Source organism: Lepisma saccharinum, chromosome 9 (genome assembly GCF_977018435.1).
Source record: "Lepisma saccharinum chromosome 9, izLepSacc3.1, whole genome shotgun sequence".
NCBI classification, from domain to species: Eukaryota; Metazoa; Arthropoda; class Insecta; order Zygentoma; family Lepismatidae; genus Lepisma; species Lepisma saccharinum.
Window position 1 is genome coordinate 71,196,110 of NC_139237.1, and position 25,415 is coordinate 71,221,524.

At 39.5% G+C, this 25,415-nt stretch overlaps 1 protein-coding gene across 2 annotated transcripts in view; it reads left to right on the plus strand.

The window, feature by feature from the left end:
• Window positions 1-233: 233 nt before the first annotated feature.
• LOC145992128 (uncharacterized) overlaps window positions 234-25,415 on the plus strand; it is a 41,118-nt gene continuing 15,936 nt past the window's right edge. For both annotated transcript variants that reach the window (XM_083128382.1, XM_083128381.1), the window contains exon 1: window positions 234-405. In XM_083128382.1, coding sequence (XP_082984508.1) covers window positions 381-405 — 25 coding nt within the window. In that variant the 5' untranslated portion in view covers window positions 234-380. The remainder of the gene's footprint in view (window positions 406-25,415) is intronic.

A 25,415-nucleotide genomic window follows, 5' to 3' on the forward strand; every position in this document is an offset into this window, starting at 1 on the left:
AGCGTCTATATTAACTCTTTAATAAGGCAAATAAATTACTGTTTCTGTCAAATTGTAACTGACAATGTAACCCGCAATTCAACGCTTCTCAGGCCTTACACAAAAAAAAAGTTTACCGAAAAATCACCATATGTTTTAAGATAAGTAAGTGAGCCTGGCAACCTTGATCGCAGGGAAACTACTTCCCCTCATCTTACGCGCATGCGCACGGCGATTTATGCAGCGGGGGCGGGCTGGCCGTAGGAGGAGAAGGCGAATGCAGTTGTGCACTGCAGGACAGAGGGAACGAGATATCTAAAACGCAAAACACACGCAGCCGACCGCCAATTGTTTTCAGTGCTCATTTTTTGTCTTGAGTTTTACCTCCGCAGACACCAAATATGTTCGGATCAAGTGGATTCGGTGGTATGTTGTCTTGAATTAAAGAAAAAAAAATGGATGCTACTTTTTTCTAGATAGCGCTCTTCTTTAAGGAGGCAAAAATTACTAACCGTAGACGAATTGCATGAAAGCTTATAGAAATATTTTACTACTTCTCTGGTTTAGGTGCTTTTAGTCGTTTTGGCAATTAACTTATTTACACTTTATTTAATATGGAGTCACGTCTGTAGTTCTATAGATTTAATGCTTTCGGTATATTTTCTGTCTGATTTATTAAATTGGTATTTATTGTAATTGAAAATAAGATTGAAGAGTAACCGTTTTCATTTCTTGTGCCGTCAGAATATCTTAGTTCTAGCGTTTGTCGCAATGGCGCTAGCTACTGACTATTTTTTATTCGGCACCTATCGTAGACAGATTTTTGGATACTAATCAGCAATATGAAACAATGTGTGACGTCAGTGTCAGCTGTCGATATCTCTAGGACTTATCGAAATTAGAGAGAGAACATTTGATGGACAGAATTACGTGATAAATACTTCCTTCAAAACAATTAGTCCGTTACTCAGTCCATAGTATCTACGTATTACGTGATGAAAGCAAGTACGGGTCGAGCCGGAATTCGTAGCGGAGTGTAGCTTAACGCACCACGAGGCCAGAGGTCCCAGGTTCGAATCCTGGGTAACGCATAGGTATCCCGTTATGTATAGAGGTTACTGTCGATGTATGTATTGACGTGCTTCAAGATGATGGAATTAGATGTCATTTTTCTAGTTTTTAAATTCATCAGATAGGTCAGATAGATAAAAAATAGCCGAACATGCATGGAGTGGATCACATAGAATTCAGTGGCACAATGTAATAGTCCTACACAGGGGCGGGTCCCAAAACCGAGGGGGGGGGGTAAGGTGACAAAACTATATGGGCAAAGACAGTACATTTCCCTTCGTAGATAAGATTGAGCATAGTGCGGGGGCAAAAGTGGAGAAAACTGGGGGGCAACTGCCCCCCTCGCCGCCCTAATCTCCGCCACTGGTCCTACATAAAGAACCAAATGGAAATTAAGGAAAATCAAAGCACCAACCTTCATAGCAATGGCCCAAAACCCTGTAATCAATTTCTATGACGGAGCCCCTGAGGCCTACCGTACCCTATGTCTTACTGGTGTTTAGAAGCAACGTTACGGAGCGCAGGAAGAGGGGGTAGATAGTAACGGAATGTAAAGTAAAGTGACATCTAAACAACTGCGCAATGTCCATGCAATGAAATTATATTTTTAAAAGTTTGAAATTTACAAGAGTCAATTTATTCTCAACTAGCACCAATACACATGATATTGTCAACTTGGCCATTTTGATTCTATTTTTTGTTTCTTAATCTTTAATTTCATTCAATTTTTATGTTCTTTTTTTCCTGGAGCGGCCGCGGAGACTCTGGGAAGTGCACGCGGAGCACAGGTTGGGAACCGCTGGGTTAGAGCAACGGATTTGCAGTAGAAATCACAGGTCTGTCCCACCACCGACAAAAGAAATTTCACGTGAAGACGAGAGAACAGTTGCTCTCTCTTGAAACGTAGTGTTAGTATAGTATAGTATAAAGTACTAGACAATGGATAATGTTCAATTAACATTGCATACTAGTTTAAATTCCTCCTGAAAAGTGGTGACGTCCTAAACCCATGTCCCCACGTTTCTGCTATATAGTTTATCGAAGACAAATTTTCGATGAACTGCATGTAAAATATGCTTCATTAGGTTTACGGAACTCCGTGATGTAGTGATTAAGCTCCCTCCCTTCGTCTGTTAAATGACTCATCATCATCATGACGATTAAATGAAAGCGGTTGAAAAATATGTTTCTATGGACGATATCGCCACCGAAAGTTCCACGTTCGAGTCCTGGTCTGCGCATGCGTACAGAACTGGAAATTTCTCTGACTGGATCTTTTCTTACGGGCTGCTCATATACTTATTATCATCTGTGCCGCATAGAGTAGGCCTATGAAGCTTAATGTTTGATTTGTTATTTAGCGTCGCTTTTCTGCCTAATCGAGACGATGAGGATGAGTGACAATATGATGAAATTGATGAAGGGACACTCAGAAAGAACACCGATGCCCAGGCCGGGATTAGAACCCGAGATCGCTGGAGTTGTAGCGCGAGGCATAAAGTTCTCCCATACTGAAATTTATGATTTTGAATTGGTATCTTCAGATATATAAGTGTTATGCTGCCAGAGCAGTGGGGTTACCTAGCAATTTCGTTCGGATGGCCCCAAAAGAATAAAATCCTTCTAAGTGGACCCTGCTTCAGTGGGCAAGGCTGTCTTTCCCCTCTCTCTATCTCACATTCTTTCTTTACATTCTCTGTCAACCTCTCTCTTATCATTTTCTTCCTTTCTTTCTTTCGGTTTTACTCGAAATCTTTTGTTCCCGAGTCTTTCTCACAGATTACTCTTTCTTTTTCTTCCTCTATTTCTATATAGAAATATATTTTCCTCCGTTTCTTTATCTTCTTCTTCTTCCCTCTCTTTCTCTCCTTATGTTTCTATTCTTGTATTTATTTCTTTTTCTTTCTTCTGCCAGTTATTTATTTCTCCATCATCTTCTCATTATTTTCCGTTTCTCTAATTCTGTCTGTCCCAGGGTGCGAAATCCTGGGGGGATTTCCCCCCACCAACAGATTTGGCCTCAAAACTCCCCCCACCATAAATTTCCGGGGGAGAGCATTTGTTACAACAAACAAAAAATCAGGAATTACTTTTAATTTCAAATATACTTTACTAAGAATAATATCGAAAAAACACACAAATTAGTGTGGTTGTGAGTGTCGAATCCTTCTCTCTCTCAAGAGATCATTAACAAATTTAATTCAATACGCATAATAAAAGTAAAATAAGAATGGAAAACAATAATAACTATGAAATCTAATTGATTTATATTAACATAAAGCAAAAACTAAATAAAAACTTGCATATAATAAAACATTCAACTATTTCATAATTTATTAACATCTTTAACCAGTTAGTAAAGGAATTTGTTTGCCAGTTTATAATATCTTATATATATAAAAGTAACAAATTGATTTCTTTATTTGTAATTAATAATAATGACAATATATATTTAATTTAGTTTAGTTTCGGCTCATTTTGAAACACCCAAACAGTTAGTTTCGGGTTCGTATGAATAGATCCAAGTTTCGTCCCCTGTAACGATGTAGTACATCAAATTTGACTTGCCTCGGTTGAATTTTTTGAGTATTTCTTTACACTCATTTACACGAGCCTGTTTTTGAGCTTCGGTGAAGTTGTGTGGGATCCAACGGCTTGAAAGTTTCCATACGTCCAGATGACCATGCAAAATCGTATGTATTGCTTTCATGTCAATGTTCAAGGATGCCTGAATCTCACGGTATGTCACATGCCGATCTCTCTGAATCATTTTACGCACAGCATCAACATTACTAGCAACAACAAACGTGGATGGACGACCTTCACGAAATTCATCACTGAGAAATGTGCGACCACACTGGAATTCAGAAAACCAATTGTACATTGGATTGTGCTTCATCCCCAAAAGTCAAATGAAGTCGCTCGATGCATTGTTTCGGTGTTAAACTACATTTGAAATCATAAAAAAATCATTATCCGAAAGTGTTCACGAGAAATTTCCATTTCTTACATGAAACTACTTCTTCAAACTGCTGTGAAAAATAATAAACGAATAGGCTTAACAAACAATCAAAGATAATTTAAACATAAAAAGGTCTATTCTTCCGATTTTTATAATAGAGGAACACTAGCGCCACTGTTGGTGGTAGTTTGCAGAAACTTTTCCAGCAACCCTCGTACGGAGACCAGAATAATCATTGGTTTACATATAATAGTGTTAAAAGGGTTAAAATGTTATTGAGTTAGATATAATTATTAATTTTAAGATCTTAAGTTAGAGAGAAAGGTTAGTAATCGGAAGGTTAATGTGTAAAGTGTATGAAATGGGACGAAGGAGTTAATAGGTGAGGGATTTAAAAATTTTATGAAAACGCTAAAATGTAAACTTCTCTTCCACGAAGTACGCCTTACCCTGGACTGCATTTTGCAGACTAACGAGTGTCTGGCGTCTGGATTTACGGCCAGTATAATCCTCTGTGGGATTTGTGTTGTGTGCTTGTGTGTCCATGTATGTTTCTTTGATTTTTAAGTCCACTTTATGCATAGATAGGTCAATCGGGACTAGACCTACAGTTTGAAGTGCGATCATACATCCTCATCTTTGCGATTAGTGAAAAGTGGTAGAAGAGCGAAGTGAAATAAAACAAATGAATCAATCAATGTTTAATGTTTAAAACAGTTTTAACAAACAAATTAACAAATTAATAAAAAATGTTTTTTTTCACGAACAATTGATTGTTAATATTCTTTATCGTCTCACGAAAAATACAAAAGGTAAAACGTTTAAAACACTAAGATCTATACGTTTTTAAATATTTCTATTTCGGACACAATGAACTCATTTGTAAATGCAATATTAGCAAAACTTGTTGAAGTACAAGAAATGTTATCTTGTTTCATTTGGAACAAAATATGTTGAGTTAAAACGTGTTTAACACAAATCTTTTGAAAACTGGTAAAACCTAAAAAGTACATTAAAAAAATGTTTAAAAGAAGATTTTTTTAGATTCGTTTGACTGTCGGAAATGCTAGTTGATATTTTCCATGCCCTTTTTGCATTTTTTTTGAGTCGTTTGTGTTAAAAAATGGTCAACTTGCATACTTTAACCATGAAGTTGATTCATTCATATTCGGATCACACGAAAAGGCCACGTATTATTTATTATTCCCTGCAGCTTCGTCGCATCGTCATTGCCCTCCGAAGAGTGCATTGGCTCAACTTCCAGCGGTTGGCAAGCGTGGGTGATCAGCGGTGCCTGACATCATGCAAAACCAAACCCTTCTTTGTAATTGAGAAGGTTGATATTCCGCCCGAATCGCACGAATCTCTTATCTAACCGACAGAAAATTACAGCGCAGAGATTGTATGCTCATGTTCCGGTGAGGCAATGGGTGTAAGGCGGCCATGAGGTCATTTCTGTGAACCGGAAATTCCTGTTTCGTTAGCTCCAGCAGTATTGCACTTTTTACTTCCGGTTTGCTAATAATAAAACAAGTGAACGCAGTTCTGAAAACCAATAGCACTGGCGGCCTCCCAGCTAACGTCGTCGCCTTGTAATCAGGGGGTCACGGTTTCAACACCCGGTGGAGGCACATAGTGGTTGGTATCCTACTTTAAACTGTAGGTCCAGTCCCGATTAGCCTTTCTGTGTACAAAGTGGACCCAAAGCAATAACTCTAAGTAAAAACTAGAAGAGGGAGGGGCAGCGTTAATTTTTTTTTAAAGTCAGTTCTATATGTTATCATCTTAGGAACTTCGGACCAAAAGAGAAGTTATGAACCGTCCATCAACCTCGTATGGTCCCACCAATAAAATTTCACAACAGCTACTTCTGTTTCCCGTAGAATAGTAATTATCTGTAGTAATCCCTCCGTTATTGCTTATATGAGGGGCCGGTCCCCCTGGCAGAGTGGTTAGCACATCGCGCTTCGACTCCAGGAGTCCCGGGTTCGAATCCCGGCCTGCGCATGGATATTTGTGAGCGTACATTCATCAATTTAATCATATCATCACTCATCACCATCTTCGCAAATTAGCCAAAAGTGGCAGAAAAGTGAAGTAAAATAAAGCAAATCAATCAATCAAACATTCATGAGGGTTGAACACTTGGTTGCCACATTCACAGAGGATGGGAGGGGAAGGAAACCGAGAGCGGTTATTTCTGTTCCCGAGAAAGGATTTGATATTACAGTTCCTTGCCCTTTCGAGGACTCATGCAACAGCATGGTCAGTGGCCATGTTTTTCCACCAAATAAAAGTTTGGCATGAACAGCCTGCAGCCTGCACTGAGCCACGATAAACCTTCTCGCCTATTTAGAGTGGGTTTCACTTATCGCACAATGCTAAAACACCCTTTTGGTCATGCCCCGTGAAGCTAAATACTTTCGTTGTTAGGTTAGGGATGTTAAGTTTCCGTCTGAGCATAAATAACGCCTTTTTGGTCAAGCCCCGCAAAATTGCAGTGTATTTGTTTATTTTTTATTTATTTATTGAGAAAATTCCAGATACAACACAGGTGGCCATTTTACACTGAAATTGTCAACAATGAAAACTCAATAACAATAATAATAATAAGCAAAAAGATTAAAAAATAATAATGAAAAGTAACAAAATAACAAAAAGAGAATAGCAAATTGACAAAAAATAAGCAAAAGATGGCACTATTTGATATCACTTACAAACATTTCTTCTAATAGAAGACCGAAAGGCAAACTCGGAGAAAAATATATCGATTCTTGATGGGAGGTCGTTGTATTGTGTGGCAAGTCTGTAAAAGAGGGATCTTTTTTGAATTTCTAGTCTAGGTTTCTTTGTGTTGCGAGTTGTGCGCATAGGTACTCGAAAGTGGAATTCCTCAAGAAGTGTGTTGCAGCGGATTTTGCCATTCACAATTTTGTATAAATAACTGAAATCATTCTGCAAACATCGCTGATAAGCAGTTTGTAAGTTTAGAAAAGACAAGAGATGCGGAGATGAAAAATTGCGTAATGAGGGAACCCTGTATCGAACTAAAGACTGAATCGATTCTAGAAATTTGAGTGGAACACGCCATGGACCAGACAGGAGAGCAGTATTCTACAATTGGGGATATGAATGATTTGAAGTATAAGGGAGACATGTCACTAATTTCAGTGAAATCGATACAGTAAACCTAAGAGACGCATGGCCTTTTTTGTTGTGCCTGTTATGTGTTCTTCAAATGTGAGTTTTTGGTCGAAAACAATGCCTAGGTCTTTGTGAGAGGATACTGCTTGGATGTTATTGCCAGAGATGGAGTAAGATGACTTTAACAGGTTCTTCTTGAGAGATATGGTGAGAGTGATACACTTTTCAGGATGTAATGTAAGACCCCATGTTAGACACCAGGAAGTAAATGCTGCTATGTTATTCTGAAGAAGATGAGTATCGTCGGAAGTGGAGATTTCTCTGAAAATTTTAGTCATCTGCGAAAAGAAGGTAATTGCTAGAGGGAGCTGTGAGATGGTCGGCAAGGTCATCGACGAATAATATGAAGAAGGGAGGTTCTAGAACACTACCCTGTGGAACTCCAGAGAGGACAGGAAGAAAGTTAGATACGGTTCCTGGAAGAACGACACGTTATTGGCGATCGCTAAGGTGATCTGCGAGAAGGGTTAGAAATTTGCCATGAATGTTGAATCTATTCCATAATTTGTGAATCAGAAGACGGTGACTAACAGTATCAAAGGCTTTGGCCAGATCAAAGTATATTACATCTAATTGTGAATTAATTGAAATACATTTCATAGCATGTGAGAGAAAAACCGACAGGTTTGTAAGACAGGAGCTACCAGGAAGAAAACCTAGTTGGTTAGAGCTTAAGAAAGGAAAAACAAATTTATACAGTCTGTCTTTGATTATTTTTTCGCGGATGATGGACAGAGGAGAGAGTAAGGAGATTGGTCGGTACGAAGAAATAATATTTTTGTTGCCACTTTTGTGAATCGGTGTGATGTTTGCTTGTTTCCAAGCTTGAGGAAAGACGCCTTCCGAGAAACATCTGTTCAAGAGAATGGAGAGGGGATAACACAGGGATTGCACAGTTTTCCTGAGGAACACGGTGTTGATATCGTCCGGTCCTAGAGCACGATGAGCTGAAAGAGACGGCAATAGATTTTTCACCTCGTCGGGTGTAGTGGCAAGCGTCGTTAGGGAGGAGGAACAGACAGGCCTTACGTTTGGCAACGCTGCAAGGGAGGGCGGAAGTTACCGTGAAAATAAGAGTTGAAGAGTTCTGCCCTTCGGTCGCCTATCGCACTTTCACTATCATGCGTAATTTCAGCTGGAATCCTTGTATTTTTTCTTGAGTTTATTAGATTAAAAAAGCTTTTTGGGTTTTCCGGGATTGTTACAGTGACCTTGTCTATATGTTCCTTGTATTTTTTCTGAAGAAGACACTTTGAGTGCCATCGCAGAGCAGCAAAGGTTTTGTGCGTGTGTTTACTCGGGAAGTCCTTCCAAAGTTGTGATGCTCGTGTCTTGTTGGCCAATACATCCCGCACTTCCAAGTCGAACCAGCATGGAAATCTACGAGAAGCTATTATCCCTGTAGGCACGAGGTCCGTCACTGTTGCTTGAATGACAGCTACAAATAAGTCAGCTGCGTGGTCGACGGTTCCATCTTCCAAAAGGCCCCAGGGAAAGGAGTCGATGGAAAGTCTTATCTCCTCCCACGGCGCTAAACCTAACATGCCTAACCTAACAACGAAAGCAATTCATGCTTATGTCAGAAGACGAAGAGCTGAGCTTGAGCAAATGGTGTTTGAGAAGTGTGCAAAAAGTAAGCCCCCCCCATATAGCAAGTCCCCTAGCTGTCAGCTGCCAAATTAGCATTTTGTTGGAGGATCGTGATACAATCGAGGGGTCATACCAACCTCCCCAAGTAAAGGGAACGAGAAATACAGATAAAATGGCAGAATGCAGAATAGACTGCTAAAAAATAAGGCCTAGGTACAGTCACCAGCAATAAAATGGGACACCTCGATCCTGAAATACCCGCTTCCCTGTAAGGCGTTACGTGTGTTGCCTAACTCCACGGCGCTGGTAGAAGTTGTAATTGAAAATTCTCTATTTAATTGATTGATTTGCTTTATTTTACTTCACTTTTTGTGCCACATGAATGGACACTCACAAACATCGATATACTCGATGTGCTACAACGGCTTACAGGGAAGCGGGTATATCAGGATCGAGGTGTCTCATTTTATTGCTGGTGACTGTACGTCACCGAGATCTGCTCTTGAAGAGATTCGCAAGGAAAAGAAACATGCAATGGATGTTGGATAAGGTCCATCGAAGATTGCATGACAGTAAGGCAATTTGGAAGTTATTGTGCTGTTGTCTCGAAAGTGGTCGAAGGACACGATTCAGAGCTCGAAGCGACATGGAGACTGGTACTTCCTGGACACGATTCAGACTGAAAATTGTTGTTGAGTGTTCCCACGAAATTGATCCGTGTTCGAATTGGTGGAGAGAGGACCTCGATCGGTTACGAAATTGTAAAAGAAACAACCATTCCTTCTGAATATGAACCACGGAATTCCAACCGCGTTGTGATTGCTTAGCTATAGTTCCACGACGATGTGAACAAAAGAACATTGTCAAATTTTATCCATGAAATCGACTAAAAGTATTGGCTTCAGACTGTTATGAATCCTTCGCCACTAATATTATCACAAAAAGCACATGCATAGCAACGAGACTTCGATTTATTGAACGTGAATACACAAAAAAGGACTGTACTTTGTGGACATGAAATTAGACGACGTAATGAACAACGATCGTCCAGATAGGCTCTCTATTTCCGTAAACTCCCTCGACTCTGCTCAATTGTTGTTTTCATTACATTAAAAAGCCAATAGATGCAGAAGCGAGGCGTCCGGTCTTCGGGAGATGCGGCGATGACCAAGCAAAATCATACAAATATTACATTTTATATATTTTAGAGAAGTAGTAAAAATAATAAGTCAGAATACTCGCATATTTGTGCGAAATAAGCCAAACGACAACATGAAACAGCTCGAAATACGCAAGAGATTCGCTAATCTTAGCGCATCGAAATTATGCCACTCGCGCCGAACCCTCCCGCCAAGTTTCCTCTTGAAGGCAATGGTGTTCGTCGACCCAGCTCATCGCAGAATGGTGCGAATCTCTCTGGTCTATGCCGGTGCCGAGAACAGCAGGACGCTTTCGAACAGGCAGACAGGTCCAACGACATGTACTTTTCCCCTTACTCTTGAAGGTCTGGGTCATAACAGGCCCTTTTTTCAGCCCCCATCCCCATGTTTACAGCCACGGCAGGGTTTGTCTGAAGTCATCAAGATTCTTCCGAGTGTTCCGAGGCGTAGAAAAGGCAGGAAAAAAGTGGCAAAATGAGGACATCAGGAATGACTACTAAAAAGTGCACGTAAACCCTCCCTCCCCCCTTTCGAAAATTCTGGGCACACCACTCGAATGTCTGGTATTTCCACTTGTTAAGAGGAAAAGCACACATTGAACGATATGAATCTGCTTTTCATTATCAAAACAACAATTGGAGGCGAACCATAAATGTTCTTCTTACCTTTAAACGCGACAATTGAGGTGTTTGCATTTCAGTTTCCATCATATTTAATAATTCTCGTGAATTATGTGTCTTTTGTAGTCGTAAAGTCTGTGGTATGAGCTTTTACATTGAATTCGCAGTGACCTTGGCGTTCATCGCAGAGAAATATTGTGCCCCCCCTCCCTCTCCGCTGAAAGATCGACCCTGATGTTTGGCAAATCTTACGGTGACTATGTAAAAATGTCACGCTTCGCTACTGAATAGATGGCACTGTCGGGTTTCATCAAGCTACAACAGGTTCACCACTTTGTACTCGGCAACTTTGGCTAGAAATTGCTAAAAGGCGGTGTGAGCCAATAAAAGAAGAAGAAGAAAAAGGTTTACAATTGACATGGCGTAACATACATTATATGTATTACTTCAAACGTTCCATTTAACATTTAAAATAACCGCGTACGTCATTTTATCTTCTTTCATATCAACCACCAAGTCACAGAATATCAAAATATTGGTTCATGACTTCGATTCGTACTTTCTTTCGTACTTTCTTAAAAGCTATCATGCCATGGTTATATGAAAAAGTAACGGGGCTCCCCACTGGCGTACGCAGAGGGGGGCTGATGGGGCTACAGCCCCATCCTAAATTTTGAAAAATCAACATTTTCAAATAAAAGCAGCGAAAAAGTAGGGAAAAACCAGAGTGGTAAATGCATACCTCTCTTAAAATGACCAACGATTGCTGTTTTTGAGAGTGGAAAGTTTTAAAAATAGGAAATATAATACTATGTATGCCCCCTGAAAGGCATGTATCTACTATCCACCTGTACAATTCCAGTCCAACCCGAAAAAAAAAATCCTGGGTACGCAAGTGGGGCTCCCCGAGAGATCTCGGGTTTCATCTCAGTGGCCGACCATTACGCAGCAGTTAGGAGACTACTTTAAACTGTAGGCCCTGTCTCGATATTATAAGCCTATCTGAGACTTGAAACAGACTTTGATTAAGTAATTCAAGATACAACTACGCTTTCTGAAAACCATCTCAATTATTCGCTTCGAAAGTAATTCTATTCAGCGACATTTTTGTCATACATGAAAACGCAGTTATTACATGAGGATTGGATAGATTCTCAGTTTACAATCCCTGCGTTTGAGAAGACGTAAAAGATAAGAAAATGCTCTCGTCTAAGATCGGTTAAGAGCCACTGCTTATACAAGGTTCCTAAATATGAAAACTGGACAACAATCCTTCGTATCGGTAAACAGTAACAATGGTTGTGGACTGATAAAAATACAGAAAACAATAATAAATGATGGGATGTTTTGGACTAATTGTACAAGTGTTCTCTGAGTGACGATAGTTCAAAGCTGTCAATGAACATTTGTGACTTTGTAAACGGATCTTTGTTGGCGCTTGAGTCTATCAAGGAAGGTCTTCCCGACCTCTTTGGTCCAACTGCAGAACTCCGTGGCGCAGTGGTTAGCACAGCGCTCTACGACGCCAGACGTCCTGGGTTCGAATCCAGGCGTGGGCGTGGATGTTCTTTGTGAGTGTTCCTTCATCAATTTCATCATGTGATCACTCATCCTTAACGTAGCAGTGGAGGAATAACAAAAAAACAAAGTATCTACGAAGCCGGAAAGTGTGTTCTTTCATTGCTTGAACAAGTTGACGTGATGCTGTATTTGGTCATTGCTATGCTCAGAGCCATGAATCAATAAACTATTATTAGCTAACTAACTCTCTAGCCTTCTTAAACCCGATGGTTCATGGCTGCAGCAACACAGGCCTTCCATCTTTTCCTATCTTGAGCAAGTTCTATATACTCTTTTCCATCCCTACCGATTTCCCTTAGGTCCATCTTAACGTTATCCCTCCATCTTCGTCTTGGCCTTCCTACAGGTCTCTTACCATCAGGTTTCCCAACAAAAACCCTGTAAACCCTTTTTACCTCTCACATTCGTGCCATATGGCCTGTCCACCTGAGTCTATCTTGATTTAATTATTCTAATAATATCTGGACAGGAATACAAATTATACAGTTCTAAATTATGTAACCTTCTCCACTCACCTGTCTCCTCATCCCTTTTAGGTCCAAATATTTTTCTAAGGATTTTATTTTCAAATACTCTTAATTTATATTCCCCTTTTAATGTGAGGGACCAAGTTTCACATCCATATAATACTACAGGCAAAACTCTGTTTTGTATATTTTAATTTTTAGTTTCTTGGATATTATACGAGAAGATAAAAATTATGAACGGAAAAGTAACACGCATTTCCTGAATTAAGTCTGCTTTTTATTTCCTATTTAATATAATTTTCATTTGGTTGTATTAAACTATTATTATTATTATTACTATTATTATTGACCATGCTGTTAAGATTCATTGTCTACAGTCATACTTCTCCAATCATGAAGTAGCAAACGATTTAATAACGCTTACGAAATTAAACAACTTTTGAAATGACGTGATTGAAGGATTGGCTCATTTCTTTCAGAAAAAGCGAAATTCAAAGAAGAGGGGGGGGTCCTAAGCCCTCAAAGCTTCCTCCGCCTTACCCACATCCCCGTGTGGGCTGGAACGGCGTGTACAGAAAGCTAAGGCGAAGCAAAGTTGTTTTCCTCGCGCTCAGATGTTACATCGACCTATTCCTGGAACTTTATAGACGCACCACATATTTTCGCAACGTCGTGCATAAAAGTATGAAATTTTCAGAGGCGTATGGCCTTCGACCTCGCGGTAAATGCGCCTTAAGATCCAATCATATCCTTGCGTGGAGCCGAAAACATGTTTACTACGTTCCAAGAACTCGGAGAAATCCTCTCTCGGAAGATGTCTCTTCTCCAGCGTCTGAGGCTTTCTTGAGGCTCTGATGGGATCTTGTTCATATAGATTACTTCGGCGTTGAATACAGTCGCAGGGCATCGAAATGTAAAGTAAAGGTCAACCGTATTTTCTGCACTCAGGGGAGGCATGGTTGCCAACTCTAGAGACGAGTTTCTAAATCTGGTCTGGCCCTGGGGTTGAATCCTGGATATATTTTTTAACTATCTGTTGGTGCTTCTTCAGTTCAGACTCGTACCCAGGAGTTTTTTTTAGGAAGGTGGGGCAGATCCGAAAATATGGATCAAAGATAAGATCCGAAATGCTATTGGAGTATTAGATTTGACCACTAATGGTATGGTAATATTACAGCTAGATCTATCTATACGTGCAATTCTAGAGTTTCAATAGTATGGTCCACAGTAACATAAAAAAAATCAACTCGCCAGGAAACAACCTCCTCTACAGACCAGATAATCAGCAACAAAGTCGCTTACAGACAACACATGCTGTCGCACGGTGTACAGTTTGGTGATAATTGTTTACTAGACTTGAAGTGGAAATTCTTAGCTGGGGGAGGGGGTGTGTGTTTACCCGAACCGTGTGGATAACTTTGGGGGGGGGGGAGGTGCTCCAATGGTTGAACATAGTGACAATGAGACAGTTGTTTCTAGCTGGATGATACCATCCCTCTCACGTCGAGCCCTGGTTTATATTCAATTCGCAGAAGTATTCCAATACAACAGTACTGTATTTCACAAATTGACAATGTTTTCAAATTTCCATAAATTTTTCCGGTACCGTTGAACAGTCATGATAATGTCAAGAAAATCTTTCTTTTAGAAATATTATGTTTAGAAAACAATATATTTATACATTACATGATGCATGTTAGCAATCATTCTTATAATGAAGAGCATGTCTGAATGTAAATTAACAAAATGAAACCGGCACATTTTTGCATCACGACTGCTTCGAAAAAAGTCTGGACAGGTATTATAAAATAATGGACTGCCCCAACTAAACCGCAACGTCTGGTAGCCTTGCATCAATGTCAATTACCAAATATTGCAGACTGCAGATTTCTGAACCCTGCGTCTCCCCACAAACAACCCATTCATTTACGCAAGAACAAAATAGAAATTCTTGCAAAATCTGAAAATTCGTCAATGTTATTTTCGTAGGTTTATATAGGTATGCATTAAAATATATTATAGTTCGTGCTTGGATACGGGCCTGGTTCAGTTTATTGGCCAGTTCAATATCCAGGATTGTCGTCACTATTAACGTTGATGATCATGTCACAGTCGGTTCAGGGTTCGAGTCCTTTGTGCATTAATTTCATATAATCATAATTAATCCTCATGGTCGCGAATAAAAAGAAAGGATGAAAATGTTTGCAAAATGAATAAAAAATACAATACAGAGGTTGCAAACAAAGTGACGTCAAACCTTCGTCAAAGATACCACCCAGGCATCAGAAGAGGAGGACCAGGGGATATTGGAGACAAAATACCAGGATGACAAACTTGATGACCCGGTCCACTCCACCCATGAGTGACAATACTCCAAGGTAGGCTGCCATGCCATCACCCGATAGCTATTGGGTCGCACTCATCGCATCGCATGACGCGTCCACCGTGACGGTGAGGCCTGTAATCTGCCATTCACGTGGGAAGAGGGAGAAGCCGCAGACAATGACGTATTTGGGAAAAGGCCCTGCTCACCTTGAAACACCTAGCCGCCAGCATCATGTAATTACATGACGTAACCGGAAGCGATGGAGAAGTGTTGCAAACTGTATTTAAAAAAATCACTTCCATTGCGCGTTCGATGCAGTGTTCGGAAAGTTAATTTTTAAGATTAACTGAGTTACAGCTACGGTTATTTGGTTCAAAAAGTAACTAAGTGACAGTTACTGCTACTTGAAACCACTAGCGTACGCAGAATTTTTTTCGGAGGGGGCTGGAATTGTAAAGGGGTTGTTACAGCCCCATATGCTTTTCAATGGGATTGCTACAACCCAGAAATGTCCATGACTGTACATAGCTGCGTTATTTCGTAATTATGGTTTCTAACCTTTGTTTTAAAGTTGTTTGAAGATAAAAATGGTAATCTGCGGTCATTTGAAGGGGAATTTGCATTTCCACTTTTATTTCGCCCGAGTTCTTTACGTCTTTCATTTGGAAATTTTGTTTTCCTCAGTTTCTGGAGGGGCTGTAGGCTCATCATCTCCCCCGTACGTACGGCAGTGCTTGAGAGGTAACTTTAAGTTCAAACATTAAGTGGAGAATTTACACCGAAGCGACAAGCGACACATGCCGCTTGAGAACGAGCCAATCAACAACAATGTTTCACACCGTAGAAGCATGAACAGGCCAGACAAGCCTGCGTTCGATTGGTGAAACTCTCCCAAAAGGTTTCTCATGCACTTGCATTTAATTTCCATCACGGAATTTGCCTCTTACATTTGGACTGGGTGAGCCATGACCCACTGTGGACACCCCTTGGCGCCGCCTCTGTTCAGGTTTGGTTTGAGTTGGTGTTTTAAGTCCACTTTATGCACAGTAAGGCTAATCGGGACTGGACCTACAGTTTAAAGTGGGATCCGAATCACTTGTGCCTCCACCGGGTATCGAACCCGGGACCCCTTGATTACAAGGCGACGACGCTGCCGCTGCGCCACGGGGAAGGCACACGCCTCTGTTCAGGTGACTGCGAGAACGTATCAGAATTACACTGCTTACTTGTTTAGTACAAGACAGACTGGGCGTAAAAAAAAAAATCTCGAGATATTTTCCAACTACAGGTTTGAAACACTGCTCCGAAAGGTTCGCGAAATGATACCGTGGTGATACTATGGTTCGCTGTGGCTAGCAGCAAAAAGCGGAATCCGAAGGCCAATTGAAGCGGTGGTAAACAAAGGCATTCTTCCCGTACCTTGTGTAGTATGTGCATCGCATGCTTAGGATACAAGGCCAATGCGTTACGATAGCAGGTGTCACACGGTAGCAGGCCAGGAAATACATTGCCAAGCTGCTGCAGCAGTATAGTAGGGCGACTATTGGTTACATCATAGATTAGTACTCTGGAAGTAATGTAATTGCTATCTTGAAATTTATGAGCATAATTTACATAAAGTGGACTTCTTTATCTCGTAGTCTTCCAGTTTGTTATCTTTCTCTCTCTATCTCTTTCACTATTTCCTTGTATTGCTCTATCTCTTTCACTATTTCCTTGTATTGCTCTCTCTCTTTCACTATTTCCTTGTATTGCTCTATCTCTTTCACTATTTCTTTGTTTTGCTCTCTCTTTCACTATTCTTTGTTTTGTTCTCTCTCTTTCATTATTTCTTTCTTTTGCTCTCCCTCTTTCACTATTTCTTTGTTTTGCTCTCTCCCTCTTTCACTATTTCTTTGTTTTGCTCTCTCTCTCTCTCTCTCTCTCTCTCTCTCAATATTTCTTTGTTTTGCTCTCTCTCTTTCACTATTTCTTTGTTTTGCTCTCTCTCTTTCACTATTTCCTTGTATTGCTCTATCTCTTTCACTATTTCTTTGTTTTGCTCTCTCTTTCACTATTCTTTGTTTTGCTCTCTCTCTTTCACTATTTCTTTGTTTTGCTCTCTCTCTTTCACTATTTCTTTCTTTTGCTCTCTCTCTTTCACTATTTCTTTGTTTTGCTCTCTCCCTCTTTCACTATTTCTTTGTTTTGCTCTCTCTCTCTCTCTCTCAATATTTCTTTGTTTTGCTCTCTCTCTTTCACTATTTCTTTGTTTTGCTCTCTCTCTTTCACTATTTCTTTGTTTTGCTCTCTCTCTTTCACTATTTCTTTGTTTTGCTCTCCCTCTCTTTCACTATTTTTTTTGCTCTCTCTTATTTACTATTTCTTTGTTTTGCTCTTTCTCTTCCACTATTTCTTTGTTTTGCTCTTTCTCTTCCACTATTTCTTTGTTTTGCTTTCTCTCTTTCCCTTTCCTGTACCTCTTTTATATCCCCTCCTCTGTTTATTCCTCATTCTTTCTCCCTTTCTTACTTTCCCTCCGTTGTTTTGCACTCAACTCTTTTCTATCTTATTCTTCCTCTGCCTTGCTTTCTCTCTCTCTTCCCTTCTTTTCCCCCCAGTCTCTTCTCCCTATACTTCTCTATTTCTTTTCCTTTCCTCATCTCTTTTTTATATTGTCGATTTTATTTTCTCCCTCGCTATCAATCTCTCTCGTTTTATTTCCATCCATCTAATGCATTGATTGATTTGGTTTTTTAAGGCGTCAAGGGTACCGGGTTCGATTCCCGGCCTGGGCATGGGTGTTCTTCGTGAGTGTCGCTTCATCAATTTCATCATATCATCAATCATTATCTTCGTGATTAGCCAAAAGTGACAGAAAAGCGATGTAAAATAAACCAAACCAATCAATCAATAATGGAAGAAGGCTCACTTGATCAGAACCACGTGGTGACGTTGATGGTGGCTTGTATACTTTGCATGACCCAATTTTCCTTTTACAACATGCCAGATTTATCAAAAGATGGTGAAATAGAGCACCGACACAAAAACAACAACAAAAAAAAAACAGGCCATATCTTTTCATTTCAATAGGAAGATTACTAATGGTAAATTGTATACTATGAGAAATATGACAATTTTCCCGTAGCGCAACAGCCCGCGAGGGCTAAGGCGTATCTACCGACTGCCGGCCTCACTACCACATGCCTCAGCAGAGGTAAACAATCATCCAAACAGTTACAGGGTAACGTGTGGTCAGCACGACGAAGCCCCAGTCGTTGTAGGTTTCCATGAGCGGGTTATGCTACTCACAAGGGAGGTTAACTAAGTGTCCCCCTCCGATTTCCATGAAACTTGGCAGGTGTATAGAGGGGCCCAAAGAAGGAAATACGTGTTCTTGTGTTTCAGCTAAAAAACGGTTTTAGGGGGCAAGCCCCCTCAAATGTCAAGATGAGGAGAAATTGAAGTGGGGACTTAGATAACCTCCCTTGTCAGTCGTAGATCCCTAATTTCCTCACAATTGTGTGTGGCCACCGGTCCCAATACACAGGAGAAAAGTTGGTACGCTTTTCCCAGGAGATTCGAGCTTGCGCGCGTCCCGTACCTGGAGCCCCTGGAGCCCAAACTTAATAGTTTCCATAAAAATTGGGAAGATATTACTTGTTCCCAAGTGAACAAGAATTTTCTCTTCCTTAATAATTTTTACTGAATTTCCCTGCATCAAGGGAAATTTACTTTCATATGGCAACACTGACAATGGTTCCGACTGCACCAACAAACTTCAGCTTTGCATGTCTACAACGGTAACACTAGAACAATCATTCTGGATTGATTTCTGGGGGAGACCTTCTTTTCTTTCTACCTCGCCACAGAATACCACATCTGCTCACACAAGGCAAGAAAGTTTAATTTTCTTCATCTCCCCGCATTCCTGGCGAACATGCAACATTGCATTTTTTTAAAGCTTTCCACGACTGCAATATGGGCCATTCTTCCCCATCCAGTGCCCTTCGCCGATGTTCTTTTGTTCCCAGCGAAAGAGAATTGCGACAAATGAAACTTCGCAGTGGAAAAGTACCTCATGGCTTCATAACAACCTTATCTGTCAGAACTATCTTACAGCAAAACTTCGTCTTGCGTGTCAACGACAAGAAAGAGAACCAACCAGTGGTGTGCTTAGGAAGCTAGATTGGGGGGCACAGGTACACCCAACAGCAAAAGAAACAGTAGGCGAATTGTTCATGACCATTTACATTGTGTCTGTTTTACACAATGAAATGACAATGAATAAAAACGTCAATATGCAGTGGACAATACCTGCTTCGAAATATAGAATAAAAAGTAATGAAAATTACGATGGACAATTTGCCTGATATTATCTTTGCCGTTGGCTGTACCTATAGATGACATTTAATATTTATTTTCACAGGCAGTTCGCTGACAAAAATGTTCAATATCAGCTGAGCACAACTCCCTAAAACAGGGGTAGAGCGCGCTAACCCTGGCTTTATGAACAGGCTAATAGGGATTGTAGGTAGACAAATTTATGAGTAGAGCGGTAAATAAAATGTTAGGTAAATGAAATGTTAGATCAGCGGTATATACCAGAGGTGAAAAAAAAATGGCGCACACTTTTTCATCATGAGAGGAAACAACATACAATAGAGCTATAAATTGATAAACTTCTTCATTTTTATATACTGTACACATAGCTGTCCAACCAAAATGAAAACATCAACACAAAATCACTTCATTTCTAAATTGCATATCTCAAGTGATTTATTCATTGTACGTATTTAAAGGATATCCTTGCTGTCCAACAAATAAAATAATCACTACTGCACATACACAAACACATGTTGAAAATCACATGATGATAAACAAAATTCATTCATGACTGAACACAAATGACACCATTGTTTCCCTTGATGTGCGGGAACAGACTAATATTATCGCTGCTACAGCTAGCAAGTTTAATGAAACTGGAAGTTGAGTAGACATTCGGGGGAAGAAAGGAATGCAGCTTGACAGGGAGCGAAGTTTTTGAACTGAGATGATGTGCATGGGAAATCCCAATTTGCAGCGTCTTACTGATGTGATCGAAGATAAAACGTTCTTCAGCTGCAAGTGGTAGGAAACTTTAGGCAAACATTTCGTTACAAATCGACAGTTTGCGCGCACAACCTCGATTGCCGGTTTTTGCGTGTTTTCTACTTAATTTGATGATATTTCACGGTTATTTCGCGAAAAGGCGTTCATTTCGTGGAAAAGGACACATTTCGCATTACTTCGCGAATAAAACTCATGCATATTTCATCACTGGGGGTGTAGTTACTTGCAGAACTACGTTCAAAATTGCATTTTTTTTCTTCACATTTCGCGATTTCGCGCATCGCGAAAATTCAATGTCCCTAGGGATTGGAATCCGAACCACCGGGTATCAAACATGGAACCCCTTGATTACAAGGCGATGGCGTTACTACTACTCTATCGGGGAGGCCCTTTGGATATACCAAAAGTCCCGGAACGGTCACATATCGTGAGAAATACACATCGAATCGGAAAACGAAAAATACGTGTTTAATAAGTGAAAGAAAGCTATTCGATGATATCACACTTGATTGACAACTGCGAAATTTTAAATGGAAACCGCCATTTTGTATTATACGAGGCGTATTCGTAAAGTAAGTACCGTTTGCAAATATTGCCGCTGTAGCGATGCAGTCGCGACCGTATGAGTTCTCGCTGACGTCCTTCATCTGTTAGCTAGTCCCTGGCACGCGTGGGAGCAGGTCATGCTTTTTCTTCGTAGTTTTCTGAAGGTTTGAAATGTTCAAGAAAATCAATCGGCCCGCCGACTGTGAAGTCCGGTCTGTGATTTGTTCTCTCAATGCAAGATTGTTGAATTCTTGCCTAGACAGGACATACCACCAACAAAGATGCCTCCTGTGCCAGATTTAATCCGGCTGCGTCGTGCAATTCAAAACAAAAGACGCGGAATGCTTAGCGAAGGCATTGTGTTGCTTCACGACAATGCTCGTCCGCATACGGCCCAACAAACTGAAAATTTCATCACGTCATTCGGCTGGGAACAATTTGTTCATCCGCCAACAGCCCTGACTTGGCACCAAGTGACTACCATCTCTTTCTTCATCTGAACAAAAAGTTTCTAGCTGGTCAGCGTTTCGACGAGGATGACGACGTCGAGCAGCAGTGCATGGATGACTTTCGTCACAGGCAGAAACATTCTATGATGATGGGAAACAAAAACTAGTGCCACGCTACGACAATTGCTTGAACAATGATGGAAACTACGTAGCAAAGTAGTTTAAGGTCTGTAAAATGCAATGAAAATAAAAAAAGGCACGAAACTATTTTACTTTATTTTTTACACCCTTTCGGTACTTACTTTCCGAATACGCCTCATAGATTCGGAAAGAGGACATCATCCCGAGTCCAACGAGCTATCAACCATCCTCCTAGCTCAATTACGAACGGAGATATGACGATTTTAAATTTTGGAAGGGTGGTCTACCAAATACTCTATTGAAAGGTCTTGACGTGCAGATTCCGAATTTAATTGAGCTAGGAGGATGGTTGATAGCTCGTTGGACCCGGTATGAAGTGTTCGCAACTGGGAGGATGACGATATCACCATAAAGCTTGGGGGGTATGACTTTTTTAGTGGTCAGTGCTATCAATCACTCTATAATAATAGTAAGAAATGAAATTAAATAATATACTACTAATTAAAACATTAATAACTATTGAAGATTTCTAGTAACAGTGCAAATATTAACAAAATGAAAATTTCCGCTATTAGAATCTTACTTGACAAAATTTTATTGATAGGCCATGTTTGGACTGCACCAGCGAAAACGTTTTCAAAAATTCCTCTCCTTTCAAAACGTTGCTATGGTATCCAAAATTCAGAAAAATTACATCTTTTTAGAATTCCTTCTAGGTCATTCAAGTGAATCTTCAAGGGATTTGATCTCGCTGTTGTTTACAGACCTCATAGTGCCACGAAATCTGTCATGGCGGTTTGTGGAAAAGTGAGAAATTTTCGAAAACGAGATTATTGGCGCGTGCCAAATATCCAGCGAGACTTCAAGGCATCCAAACAAGGCAAGTGGCGCAAACTTATATGAGTCTGTGGGGCTCGAGTCCCCCCCCCCATAAATTTGTCACGTGTATTGTTATTATATTCTAGAAATAAAGTCCCCGCGTTTAACAAAACAAACGGTTTCATAATTATACACTTAAACAATTCTCACAATTTAATTACTATTCATAATAATTTTTTAGATCTTCAATTTGATATTAGTACTTTGGCTGTGTTGTCATAATATTGAAACATAAACTCGAAATGAATGTGATAGAAGTTAAGAAAAAGATAAAGGATTTAAGAAGATATACTGTGAATAAGTCTAGTTGGAGAGAGATTGTCTTTTGTCTTTGTTGGATGTCTTTCATGTAGTTTTTATAACATGAAGTTATAAGTTAAAAAAATGTTGTTTTTTCTGTTAACGTTTTGCCTAATTGAAGATCATTACAGAATGTATACAACTAAATTTCAATATTTATATTTATGTATTCATAACTTTTTGTACCTTTTTGTTTTCACGATCGTCAGTTGTTTTTTTTAGAGGTGCATGACCATAAATTCACATTGTAAATCATCATTACTCAACAAACATTTGTGCTCGCCACATATTTTATTTACATGGTCCGTGGTCATGTCGTTATTGTGAAAGGGAGGACAAGGAATTATTATATGTGATACGTGTTGTATAAATTTATACAACAAATCTCTGAATCCAGCTCACCCAATCAGGCATAACACGTTTTATGGTCATTTACTGCACTTGGCGCATAAAAAGCAAAAGAACACCTTGCTACCGCAGAGAAAATCGATTATCCAAGGTCTCATTTGGTAAACCAATGTCTTGAAAGCGTTTCGCGAGATCACGTGACTTTTCTAGCGTACATATTTACCAGTTTCCAAGGCATTAACGCATACTTATCGACAACTCGATTCCACACGAGCGTCGCGTGTGGATGACTTCAAGGATACAAGCAACAATAGCTTTGAAACCTTTGTATTATAGCCCGCATAAGGCTTAGAGGGTGATCGAGAGTAAATATACTATTTTTAACCCTGGAAACTCATATAAGATTAGCAAATATTTTTCTGTTGTATTTTGAAATCTTAGGGATGGAACAAAATAATGGATCGATAATTTCCTTTCTGCTTGTCGCTAAATATGCTTGTAATTTTACAGTAATTATATTATTTTAAGTTTGTCTTAATGAAGTACAAAGTCAAAATTATTCGTAAAACTGGCAAAATTTTCAGTTTCAAATTTAATCTGTCATTTGCATTACTTAAGTAAGTATATGCGCTTGTTGTTTAAGATTACTTGCATGAGGTGCATGGTAAATTGTCTGCCTAGGGATTTTATGGAAGGAACTAAGCGGAATTTGAATTTCGTAAAGCTTTCAAATGTATTTATGTTATTATCAACTTTAGTTCAGGGCTTCCAATATAATTTAGTTAATTTGAAAGTGAACTATTCTTCATGCACTCCAAGAACGAAGTTTCTTAGTTGTGTTATTTTGCCCATTTTGTTATTTCTTGTAGCTCAAAATATAAGGTTTTGCAGCTTCAATATAGCAGCCACTAGTTAGTATTATAATTGACTTTATAGATTATTTATATATTTTTTTATTTCCACGAAACGCTGGAAATAATAATCACTAATTGGTATTACAGAAAATAAGACAGGAATTTATAATTTAGGACACGTTATACTATTCTGTGAAATCAAGATCGCTTGAATTCTTCGGAAAGTAGGGCCTCTCCGATGGCGCATTGGTAGTGTCGTCGCCTTGTAATCAAGGAGTCCCGGGTTCGATATCGGGTGAACGTACATATTGGTTCGGATCCTACTATAAACTGTAGGTCCAGTCCCGATTAGCCTTACTGTGCATAAAGTGAACTTAAAACACCAACTCATCGGAAAGTATTTTTTCTCACATTGCGATGTTGCTGCTCGTGTTGCGTTGCACATAAAACGTATTTATGTTACTATTCTGTGTAAATTAATGCCATTTCGTGACTGCAAATCACTCCACAAATATAACTGTTTCCATCAATTTACTTACCGCTTTTCAAGACAAACAAATCTACACAATATATTCCAAAAACTAACTAAGCCGCATTACTTTCATAACAAAATTAGCAACTGTACGGATCGCACTGCCATCTATGTTGTCATCGTCTCGGGAAGCAGTTTCTTGGGTCGTTTTCCACACTACGTTATTCAAGGCGCTGCAATTTGAATGAAAGCTGGCAAAATTTTTGCAAGGAAAGGAAAGATACATTTATTAATTTGCAATGTAGAATAGGCACCCACCCCATGAAGACAATAAGACTTCAGCCACATTAGTTCTGGTTATCACCACCAGGGCGAATGTGCTTAATACAGAACCTTGTAATTTATGGAAGTCATTCTCCAGGGACGCAGCGTTGAGACGAAAGTGACATGAAATGTGCAGTGGAAATTCCGGCCGAATGGAAGGTTGACATTAATGGGTGTCGTGCAGACGACGTGGGGTGGGCTGTCTTGTGAGTATTGATTATCCGAGACCTTCACACAGAGATCTAGTTCCCTCTATTCACTGCCGATAGATCAACAGCATGTTCTGCACGCATTCAAGTACAAGGGGAAACACAATGTGTTCTGTCACGCGAGTTCGTAAAGGTTATTTTTGCGTCAAATATATGAATAGAAGTTTCTCCAAAACTTGCCAAATCAATAACAGATGGCGCGAGTAGCTACAATATTTTAAATTGCACCTAATAGCACATGAAGGAGTTGAATTTGTACATTTTAAAGGAAGAAATATTTTAATAATACACTTTGCATTAACACGTGTTTCACTTTAAGCAATTTTGTGTTTTAATCTTAAATACTTATCCAGGTTTTGTATAGGGTGACCAGATATTTGTTGACCAAAAAGAGTATAGTCTATAGGTTGAAGCTACGCATGCATTTTGCTGTTTCACAGGGCCCGCAAAAATCCCGCGCGACTTCTTGACAGTCTAATTATCCTGGAAATTATACAAAATTAAAACTTCCTTCTTATTTTACACTAATTTTGCACAAGAAACTGTATTTTGTGACTACATAATATCTATTTTACTATTCTAATGCAATTCTTGAATATTCTAAAGCAAATTTCTTGGTATGATGATGCGTATAATTGAAGGAGAATATTTACTCACCAATATTGATCAATATTTTGAACAAATTTTAATTATTGCAATTTTCAAGTATCGATATCGGTGGGAATCGGTAAGAGTATCGGCATCGGTTCAAAGTGGTATCGGCTCAGCCCTAATCCTTATCATTAAATTCCAATGAATTTGAAATATGTTTTGCTTGTTGATGGAATATGAAAATGACACTT